This window comes from Bidens hawaiensis, unplaced genomic scaffold (assembly GCF_021521415.1).
Source record: "Bidens hawaiensis isolate Kalapana, Puna unplaced genomic scaffold, B.hawaiensis_p1.1 tig00010731_1, whole genome shotgun sequence".
NCBI classification, from domain to species: Eukaryota; Viridiplantae; Streptophyta; class Magnoliopsida; order Asterales; family Asteraceae; genus Bidens; species Bidens hawaiensis.
In genome coordinates this window covers 140,913-152,811 of record NW_027491821.1, presented here as the reverse complement: position 1 = coordinate 152,811, position 11,899 = coordinate 140,913, and the positions used below count along the sequence as shown (strand labels likewise).

Below are 11,899 nucleotides of genomic sequence, written 5' to 3'. Positions count from 1 at the left end.
TTATGAACCAAACCTTATCTGTTTACACATGAGTCAAACACTCAAACTGCAGTCCTTCAAAATGAATTAAAACGGTCAAAATGAATATGTTTACAAACTGCAGCCCATCAAAATCAGTTTGCTAACACACAAGTCAATGCAGGATGCATGTTTACAAACTGCAGCCCAATTCACTAAACACAAAGGCAGGATGGTTCAATGCAAAACGATTAAGACATAAGACATTAAGTGATTTGTGGGATATTTACAGGCTGCAGTCCAGTTTACACCTTGTAATTTCTTCATCAACCAAACCACTTCATTTATCATAAGACATTAAGTAATTTGCAGGTATGGATGAAAGTAACCATAAAAGCATCATAATGGTATTAAATAAACAGCTTACTGGGGATGCAATAACTAGTATGCAAGAACTCGTGTTCAAATGACTTACATATATAAAGCATCGTAATAGTATTAAGAAGCACAGCATTTAAAAGAAAAGCAATTACTTATAGTTCATAAGAATTAAAATACTTCGCAATTACCTGAATTATGATGGATTTATGCAACCTTCCTTCCTCTTCTCACCTTCAACTCTATAACCATGACTGCAACGTATATCTTGTCCATGCTTTCCTCACAAAACATGAAAAGCTTATGTCTCCATTGTTTCTTTAACAACAATACTCCAATAATACCCCAAAACCCTGTTGCAAAACCACATGATATGTCCAAGTAAAACCACAACTTGTTTGGCTCATTAACATTTTCATCTTTCTTCTTGCTAGTTGTGGTAATTGGTGGCTTTTCATGGGGATAACATTCCTTTGGCAGTGGTGCACCACAGAGATTTATGTTATCAGCATATATTGATGGATCCGTAAGCGTCCGCAACTGAGGTCCTGTTGGAATTTGTCCTGGCAAGTTGTTGTGTGACAAATTTAAGTGACTCAAGAAAGTCAAATCTGCCATGCTTTGCGGAATCACCCCGGACAACTCGTTTGCTGACAAATCGAGAGAAAATAACGACCTCATGTTTCCAATATCTTTTGGAATACCTCCACTAAAATGATTATAAGACAAATTGAGACCCACCAATGCATCAAGGGTTGTTAGCGCTTTAGGTATTTCTCCTACAAGTTTATTTCTCGAAAGATCCATATTTATGACGAAGTACACAGTTTTTGTATAGTCCAATGCAAGACCGTTAAGCACTTGTGTTACACTTCCGTAATCAAACAAAGTCATATAAGACACATCTTGCGGTTCTTTCATGTGAACAAACTCCTTAAAACAGTGAGGGATGGATCCTGTAATGTTGTTGTATGCGATATCTAAAATTTGAAGTCGTTGACATTTGCACAACGAGTAAGGAATTCTTCCAGTGAAGTTATTTGCACGCAACCTGAGAGCACTCAATCTTGGAATATTTTCTCCAATCCATCCAGGTATTTTTCCTGAGATTTTGTTCTCACCTAAATCGAAGACTATCAAATGGCTGAAATACCCAGAACCTCGAGGAAGCTCTCCACTAAAGTTATTGTCATTCAACTGTAACCATTCCAAGGATGGATGTGTATGGCCTAAGAACTCGGTATGACCCCAGATAGCCTATTTGTGCTAAGTAGCAACATATACAAGCGTAGATTCCATAGGCACTTGGGAATTTTCCCTGTCAACCTATTTCTAGAAAGATCAAGAATTTGCAAATCTGTCCTATTGCACAAACATCTTGGAATCAACCCCGTGAAAAGATTATTTTCCAACACTAAATGCCTCCGAATCCATACCTACCTTCATATAAAGAAGGAAGATTCAACAAACGACCAGTGAGTTTATTGTGAGAAAAATCTAAATTAGGAATGACGGGTAGAAGGCGCAACCATGTGGGAAGAGGTCCAGAAATGCTTGTATTAGACAACACTAACTCCTCGAGTTTCCTTTGAGTTCACAACCATTGTGGAAATCCATTTTCAATCTTACAAGAACAAAGTCGTAAGATTATTAATTGGAATGGGGGCTTCAGTCATGTGAAATATTAAATAGCAATTCATTATTAAAATTTGCATCTAAGTACTTCAACATCGAGAGGTTAGCAAAATGGTCTTCTGAAACCACTCCTTGCAAGGAATTGTTAGAGATGTCTAAAAGATAGAGTTTGGTGAGTTGACCAAGTGATTTTGGAATGGTACCATTTAGCAAGTTTGAAGCAACTGAAAGCACTCTTAACGAAGTGAGTCTTCTTAGAGATACTGGGATGGAACCTATAATCACGTATGATTCTAGCAATATTTCTGTTAAAGCTGTTGATCTTCCCAACGATTCTGGAATGGAACCGCTCAATTGGTTATAAGCAAGGTGAAGTGTGGTGAGTTGCCCATGGAAATTTGGAATATGACCAGTCAAGTAGTTATTGGATAGATATAAGACCTGTAATGATCTTAATTCACCCAGAGCTTTAGGGATTGGACCTCTTAGATTATTGAATGATAGATCTAAGACTTTTAAATTGGTCAATTTTCCAATGGATTCTGGAATTGAACAGTTTAACTCATTCGAATCAATATACAATATCTCCAATGCTATTTGTGAGCATTTGGATAAGTTAGTTGACGGTCCAACCAGTTCCCCTTCAAGATTATTGTATGAAACAATCAATTCCTCAAGTTGACATTGTCTCCAAATTCCAACATTCTCAATCCGTCCCAAGTTATTATCAGAAATATCAAGCTTGAGAAGGTTAGGCATGGTAGGAATTGACGAATTCAAACCGTTCATTGAAAGGTCAAGGGATAGCAGGGAGCTCATATTTGTTAAAACAAAAGGAAATTTGCCTTCAATTTCATTTGAACTAAGATCCAGGTGTTGGATGTTGGAATGTGTACTGAAATTAATATTAGTCTCGGCAAGAGTGAGATTGCAATTTGACAAACGTAACTCTAATATTGAAGGTATCATGCTTAGAAAGTTTTTAACATTCCATGCCACACCAAGATCAGTTTGTGAAAGATCAAGGAACGCTAAGGATGTCATGTTCATGAATATGCGAGGTAGCTGACTAGTTAAATGGTTATCACTAAGATCCAGGTGTTCGATGTTGGCAAATTCTCTACTAGAGTTAAGATGATTAGTATCAATCTGAGCCAAAGAAATCCCACACCCGGATAAACTTAACTTCAATAAAGGAGTTTTGTAAAATAAATTGTCAAGGTTTTGTGCTTTACTAAGATCAACTCCGCTTAAGTCAAGATGCTCGAGTTTTGAAACACTAGAAATCCATGCCAGATCATTTGTCATCAAAGAGTTTTGTGATGAGCTAAGATCAAGAACCTTTAAATTGGAAAGATTTCCAATTTGATGGAGAATATTACCAATGAAACCTGCATTAGAGAGATTAAGATACATTAGTTGTTTAAAGGATGCAATGAAGTTCAGAATACGGCTTTTCGAAAATCATTCCCACTCAAGTCTAGATGTTTTAGGTTCTTCAACTCTCCCAAACAAGAATTCACCTCAACACCAACCTTAACAGCTGCACTGTAGCCATCTTCTTGAAATGGGTCGATGTCTTCGTCATCAAAGTAGTTCTCTTCTTGGGTAGTTTGTCCGAGATGAAGGCTAACTACCCTCCAGCGTCACAAGCGACTCTTTCCCATTTACAACAGTCGCTACCGAACGCCCATGTTGAAAGCATTCCATCATGATCTTTTATGCTGTGTTTGAACTTGACAAGAGCTAGTCTCTCCTTCTCAGAACAAGATGGTGTTGTGAGATTTCCGCCACCCACACATTTACGTGCCAATTCCGCATAAAAGATACATATGAAAACAAAATACATTCTCAAACCCCAGTGAGAATTTCCCATGTTTCAACTCCAAGTTACATACAGAAAAGGTGGTAAAATGGAAAGATAGGTTATCTTGTGATGATCAGATTAGTTCAGTTACATATGTTACATATTCATTAATGAACCGCAAGTCACGGAATTCATCGTGTTCTAAAAGTCGGTGTTGACTTGAAATCTTCACATTAAGTAGTCTATAAGTTTTATGCTAACTTATTCAAGGGGCCATGATATGGGATAGCTAAGTATTTTCCAAAGTGGTCCATTAGTTTATCCAACTAAATTTTTGTTTGCACCACACATTAGCTGCTTAGCATTGAACTTGTAATGTTATCCTCCTTTTGAAAATTCAACGACTAGTTAGGATGTTCAAAACAAAAGATATTAATAATTGCCATGCTATTTCTAATAAATTTCTCAAATAAAATAGAAAAAAAATTCTCATCCAACAAAACTTGCAACTGAATACCAAATTCTATAATGTGTAATCGAGTACTGGGTACGCTGAAAAAGCACACAAGTTGTTTAAATCAGCCCATGTATTATTGGGTTTTGGTGTAAACCTAGAAACCAACCGACCGAAAACTGAGTGTTCCGAACGGTTTGTTACACTCTCTCGATTGCTCAACAAAATTACGATTTACCAGTCAAATTAAGTTCTTAAAATCCCTAACCCCAAATGAAATCCCTTTTGTTTCTAATGTTTATTTTTGGCCACTTCATTTAATTTAAATGTTAGTTTTATGACTTTTATCTCTTGTTTCGGATAAGTAGCTTGGATAGTTTTTTCAGTTGCTTTAGAATTGGCAAAATAAAATTATCATTATTTAATTTGGTTTCATATTTTTTCAATTATCAAAGAATGCAATAACTTGAATACAACAAAGTCTTTGATTTAAAAAAGTTTTAAAAAAATAGAGAAAATAAATAAAATAATTTTAATCCCACTAACAATGTGATCAGATGGTGACACTATGGGTATGTTTGACAAAGCAAACTGATAGCTGTAGCTGGAAATTGCTAGCTGATGGCTGTAGCTGGTAGCTGTTAGCTGTAGCCTTTTATAAATATTTAGGTGTTTGGCAGAGTAGCTGGAACTTTTAATAAAACTAGTTGGGTGCTCGCACATTGCACCTTTCTAATCCAAAACCTATTCTGACTTGACCATTTTCGACATAAAACTCTATCAACACGAATCGAACTAAATTAGCCCTTGTTGCATCGACTCGTTCCTACCCTAATTTGGTCGGAAACATTTTCGTGTTTTTTTATTAATATTTTGAGTTATATTTTTAAAGGAGTCGATCTCAACCATCTAAGAGCATTCACATTCAACATCCTATCTCTAAATCCAAAATTACACTAAATTAAAAGCATTACATTTTCTTCCTTTTTTCAATTCAGTAATATTTTTTATACATTTATTATCCAATTTCTTTTTCCTTCACTCACAACCACTTTCAAAATATATTAAAAAACTAGTTTTAATCCCCCGTATTACGGGGGTTGTTTTATATTATTGTTTCTAATATTTATTTATATTTTGAATTTTTTTTATTGTATGAAAGTTAATAATATACTTATGGTTTGATGATAAATTATTTCACAAATAAATGAGATGTTATAACCCGGTTTAAAAGCTATATGGGTTTGATGAGACCCAAGACCCGACCCGTTTATTTTTTTACTATAAAATTGGTTTTTTAATTATAAATAATATATATCTTTTTTAAATAAATAATATATTAATTTTTCGTATATCTCTACTTCATAGGATTTTTCTATCAAATATTTGGAGAGATTAGTTTTTAATTTAATGAGATGTTATAACTCGTTTATGAAATATATGGGTTTGATGACACCCATACCCGTGAATTCGGGTCAAATGCAATAGAAACATCCATTTAAAAATCAAGCAAATCTGGTGACTCAAAAAAAAAAGGGGAGCGACCACATCGCGACACGTAGGATTTTTATGTTTTCGTTTATATATATATATTATAGATAGATTGTAGGATGTAAACACTGACTTTTCAAATATATAAAAAAATCGTTACATTTTCTAAAGTATAAAAACTTTTCACTCACAACACATTAAATTACTCTCTAAACTATTAAAACATCTCTCACATAAAATAGGAGTTACTTACCTTCTCGTTTTTTATAGCCCCTTGTAGTTACATTTATCTAATTCTCTCATATAAAAATTTTATTAGTTGTTGCATTATCCAGTTAGCCTCTCATGATGATCTCCAGAACCCATTTAGGTCATTTTTTAACCCGCATTTTCCGGTAGAGGTGTATAAATCGGGTTTTTTCAAATACCTGATTCTGGGTATGAAATCATGTTCGGGTATGACCGGGTATTGGAAAATCAGGTATTAGCAAAACCCCGGTCGGGTCTGAGTCCGGGTATTGTCTGAAAACCCATGCCCTATTTATCGGGTTCGGGTTGGGTACAGAACCGGGCATTGAAAAAACCCTATTTTCGGGCTTTTTTCCTGGTATTTTTTGGGTATAGATCGGATTTATAAAGGGTTGCACTTTTTAGGGGTATTTTCGGGTGTTTTTCAGGAATTTTTCGGATAATTTCGGGTATAGATTGAGTATTTGAAAAAAGTTATGGGTATTGGAACCCGGTTCCGGTTTTCGGGTATTACTGGGTATAAATCGGGTCTAGTTTCGAGTACGAGTTTTGGTATTGAAATGCTTACCCTATTTGTACCCTAAGGGTAGGGTTAGCTGGGTACGGGTATTAAAAACCCGGGTATAAAAAAAACCGGTTCCGCGTATTTTTTGAAGTCCGATTCAGGTTCTTTTTGTGCACCTCTACTTTCTAGTGCATAAAATCAGTACTTCAGAAGCCCATTTAATGCTCAAAAAAGCCCACTAATAGTTTAAATCAAACAACCCCCCCCCCCCCCCCCCCCCCCTTCTCTATTATCTATATTATCTGGTTTCAGTCTAACCCAAGAAACCAAACAACCAAAACTGAATGTTACAAATGGTCCGGTTCATGGTCTAGGTTATTTTGGCCAGTCTAGTCTCGCTCTTGAATCTGAATGAGTTTCTAAACCGCTCATATTAGTAAAATACATGTATATATTATTTACCATTACACTTAACAAGTAGATAGAAATAAGAAATTTAAACTAGAAACAAAAGTTAGAAGTAAATTTACCATTACAATTTCCAAGCGTTATGTAAATTGACCAGAAAACCTGAACACCAGCCTAGATCTAGATCGGTTTTTATATACCTATGGTACCTACAATGATGGTTAAAATGGTAAAAGAAACACAAAAAAAGATAAACAGCTAGATTCGGTCTCTAACGGCTATATAGTCGTTTTCCTACTGTATTCCATGCTGGTTACTAATATAATACCTGGGTATTTGAGTAATCGGGTATACACTTGGGTTTTTATATTAAGAGGTTCCGTGTCGGGTTTGTGACTGAAAATATATACCATTTTTGTAACCGGGTTTGAATATATAGTGTTATTGCGTATCATTGGGAGAATATGGACAGCAACAATTCTGGACTCTACTTTTGAGTTGGTATTTGGTAACCTTCAACGATCTGTTTTGACGCATTTCCTTAATTTCATTTGCGTTTACTGAAATATTATGATTCGCATAATGCTAAAGTAGGTATCCAACAAATATAAAAGCACAACAAAAGTAGTATTAAGAAGCACAACAAAGTAAAAGAAGGAATTCAAATGTTTATAGTAGATAAGATGCTCCACACGTTCTTGAGTTCTATGCAACCTCCCTTCCTCTTTTCATCTTCATAATTGTAATCATGACCGCAACATGTATCTTGTCTATGGTTTCCTCACCCAACATGAATAGCTTGTATCTCCATTGCTTCTTCAACATCAACACTCCAACAATACCCCAAAAACCTATTGCAAAACCACTCATTATGTCAAAGTAAAACCATACCTTCTTTGGCTCAGTGTTTTGGTGTTTGTTCTTGCTTGTTGTGGGTGGTGGCTTTTCATGTGGATAACATTTTTTGTGCACGAGTGCACCACAAAGATATGTGTTATCAGCATACATTGATGGATCTGTAAGCGTCTGCAACTGATTACCTGTTGGGATTTGTCCTGACAAGTTGTTGTGTGACAAATTCAAGTAACTCAAGAAATTCAAAGCCGCCACGCCTTGAGGAATCATCCCGCTTAACTCGTTTGCTGAGAAATCGAGAGAAATTAATGACTTCATGTTCCCAATGCTTTTTGGTATAACCCCACTAAATGATTGTTACCCAAATTGAGACCCAATAATGCATCAAGTGTCGTTAGTGCTTCAGGTATTTCTCCACTAAATTTATTGCTTGAAAGATCTATGTTTCTAACAAATTTCAGGATTCTTGTATACTCAAGTGAAGCACCTTTGAGGACTTGCATCATGTTTCCAAAGTAAGGGGAAACCATAGAAGAGTTGTAAAACAAGCTATATTTCATACCACCCAACTCTCCAAAACAATGAGGGATGGATCCTATTAAGTTGTTCTGTGCCAAAACTAAAATACGAAGTTGTTGGGATTTGCACAAAAGTGAGGAATACGTCCTGTAAAATTATTCTTATGCAATCTGAGAGCACTCAACAAAGTAATATTTTCTCCAATCCATTTAGGTATGTTACCTGAGATTTTGTTCTCACCTAAATCCAAGACTTCCAAACTTTTGAAATACCCAAAATCTCGAGGAAGCTTTCCATTGATGTTATTGTCATTTAATTGTAACCATCTCAAACTTGAATAGCCTAAAGGATTCGGTATGACACCAAATAGCCTATTTGAACTAAGTACCATAACACTTAGATACATATTCCACAGGCACTTGGGAATTTTCCCAGTCAACCTATTTTTTGAAAGATCAAGAACATTTAAATATGTGTTTTTGCACAATGACCTTGGAATGAGTCCTCTGAAAAGGTTATCTTGCAAATTCAGTTCACCTTCAAATAAATAAGGAAGGTTCGTCAAAGGACCTGTGAGTTTGTTGTGAGAAAGGTCTAAGACACCCATGTTAGGAATGAGGCGCAACCATGCAGGAAGAGGTCCAGAAATGCTAGCATTAGACAACACTAACTCATAAAGATTCCTCTGAGTTTGAAGCCATTGTGGAAATCCACCTTCAATCTTGCAAGAAACAATTCGAACAATTTGCAATTGGAAGGGAGGTGTCCACTCATGTGAAATATTTAAAAACAAATTATTAGAATCTGCATTCAAGTATCTCAACATCGAGAGATTAGCAAAATGGTCTTCCGAAACCAATCCTTGCAAAGAATTGTTAGAGACGTCTAAAATATAGAGCTTGGTGAGTTGCCCGATTGAACTTGGAATGGTCCCATTTAACAAATTTGAAGACACTGAAAAAACTCTTAATGAAGTGAGTCTTCCTAGAGATACGGGGATGGAACCTGTAAACCGGTTTGATTTCAGAAATATGTCTTTTAAAGCTGTTAATTTTCCCAATGAGTCTGGAATAGAACCACTCAATTTATTATAAGCAAGGTGAAGTATGGTGAGTTGGCCGTGGTAGTTTGGGATGGGACCGATCAAGAAGTTATAAGATAGATATAAGACTTGTAATGATCTTAATTTGCCCAGAGATTCGGGGATTGGACCTGTCAGTTTATTGAACGATAGATCTAAGCTTCTTAAATTGGTCAATCTTACAAGAGAATCTGGAATTGAACCGCTTAATGCATTGTTATCTAATTTCAAAATTTCCAATTCATTTAGAGAGCATTTGGATACATTAGTGGATGGGCTGATCATTTCTCCTCTAAGATTATTGTATGTAACAATCAATTCTTTGAGGTGACAGTGTCTCCAGATTCCGACATCCTCAATCTGCGTAAAGATATTATCATTTATATTGAGCTTGAGAAGGTTAGGCATGGTGGGAATTGATGAATTTAACTTGTTTCCCGAGAGGTCAAGGGATAATAGGGAACTCATGTTTGCTAAAACTAATGGAAATATGCCTTCAATGATATTAAAACTAAGATCCAAATGTTGGATATTAGAACTTGTACTAAAACTTAGATTGGTGGGTGACAGATTGATCTTTTGGATCGAACAAGCCTGCAAACTCAAAATAGAAACATAAGGTATCATGTTTAGAAAGTTTTGGAATCTCCATGGCATACTGAGACTACCAAGATTATTGTCTGAAAGATCAAGGAACTCTAAGGACGTCATGTTCATAAATATGCTAGGGAGTTGAGCTTGAAAGTCATTTCCGCTAAGATCTAGATGTTTTATGCTGGCCAATTTTCTGCTAGAATTATGATGATGGGAACGAAGATCAGCCATAGAAAGTCCACAATAGGACAAACGCAGGTTCAATAAGGAAGGAATTGTGTAAAATAAGTTGTCAAGGTTTTTGTTCGACTACGAATTACTCCACTCAAGTCAAGATGCTCAAGCTTCGAAAGAGCAGAAATCCATTCGAAATCATCTATCGTCAACCCATACGGGGTACTAAGATCAAGAGCCTTCAAATTGGAAAGATTTCCAATTTGATAGGGAACATTACCAATGAAATTTGTATTATATAGATTGAGATACCTTAGTTGTTTTTAAGGATCCAATGAACTCTGGTATTTGGATTTGCTGAAAATCATTCCCACTTAAGTCTAGATGTTTTAGATAGACCAAATCTATCAAACAAGAATTCACTTTATTAGCACCAAAGAAGCTGTGTCGATCAGCAAAATTAATTAGATGGTAGTCTTCATTATAGAACATTTTGTTGCCTTGATGATCATTGTAGTAGTAGACTTCATTATCGAGCATTTCGTGCAGGCCTCGATCATCGAAGTAGTAGTCATCCCTGAATCCTTCTGTGAGATGAAGGCTGACAACCCTTCCGGTGACATCATCACAACCAACTCCTTTCCACCTACAATAGTTGTTGCCAACCCCCCATGACGAAAACATTCCCTGGTCATATGTCGCACTATGTTTGAACTTGAGAAGAGCTAGTCTCTCTTGCTCGAAACAAGAAACTGTTGTGAGATTTCCACCACCCACACATTTATGTGCGACGTCACGAAAACAATACATATGAAAACGAGACGGATTCCTAAACCCCAAAGAGTATTTCCCATTTTCAACCCCAAATTACTTGTAGTAGAAATTTCAAGATGTAAAGATCGGGTTGTGTTGGGTTTTGAATTTGAGACTCTGCTTGATGTAACGGTGTTCTGAGAATGATAACAAGACATTGACAAGAGTCCGAATGTGATACAAGACATGATAACATTAGTCTAATGGGGGAAATTGTTAGGTCCAAATCAGTTTAACCTAATGCTATCATTATATTTCAGTCAACGTCGGGCTTATCATTATGATTCTCATTTTGAAAATTTAATTGGAATAATTACAAATTGAAGACTTAGGAAACGAGTGCGGTTTAAAGTCAGAAATCACAAGTGGAAGACTTAGAATGTACAAAAAAAGAATTGCAAATTAATGGAAGACTTTGTCAACGTGTGGTTTAAACTTTAAAGTCAGAAAGCACATGGGGCCGGCTCAATGATGTTGGAGGCCTAAATCGAAATGAGATTTTGTGGCCCTTTATAAACAATTGTGTTAAAAACCAAAAAGGAAAGTGTTAATAGCTGGTCTTGAACTTGTGACATACAACTAAGAAACACAAAGGTTAACCACTAGAACAATAGTTATTTTTGTTTCTAATCCGCCGATTAAATATATACATCTATATATAATATTTTTTTTTATAATTTGAAGACCTTAATTAAGTGTGGGCCTAAAGTCTTAATTAAGTGTTGGCCGACCCTAAAGTAACCATATGAAAGTTTCTCAAAATAATCTTTGGATGAATCATGAATAAGAAGATGCTACAGATGAAATCCAGACAACTAGAACTAGGTGTTGGAAAATTTGTTACGTGTGCATTAGTAGGTTGTTATGACACAACAAATGCACACTAATTGACATTGATGAATGAGATATCGATGTGTGATTGTGTGTATTTGAAAGAAAATACTATAGTGGTGTATCCCACATTGGTGGGATGAAAAA

At 35.7% G+C, this 11,899-nt stretch overlaps 2 protein-coding genes and 1 pseudogene across 2 annotated transcripts; all 3 read right to left on the bottom strand.

Annotated features, from left to right (window-relative positions):
• Window positions 1-4,091, bottom strand: LOC143536018 (receptor-like protein EIX2; annotated as a pseudogene).
• A 3,499-nt stretch (window positions 4,092-7,590) lies between these two features.
• Window positions 7,591-8,058, bottom strand: LOC143535992 (receptor-like protein EIX1). The gene has a single exon (XM_077030088.1). It carries the CDS (start codon window positions 8,056-8,058, stop codon window positions 7,591-7,593), a length of 468 nt encoding a protein of 155 aa, XP_076886203.1.
• Window positions 8,055-10,918, bottom strand: LOC143535991 (receptor-like protein EIX2). Its single transcript, XM_077030087.1, has 4 exons — window positions 10,421-10,918; window positions 10,255-10,347; window positions 8,482-9,934; window positions 8,055-8,359 (listed from the first exon to the last, which is right to left on the bottom strand). Exons 1-4 carry the CDS (start codon window positions 10,916-10,918, stop codon window positions 8,055-8,057), a joined length of 2,349 nt encoding a protein of 782 aa, XP_076886202.1.
• Between the last annotated feature and the right edge of the window lie 981 nt (window positions 10,919-11,899).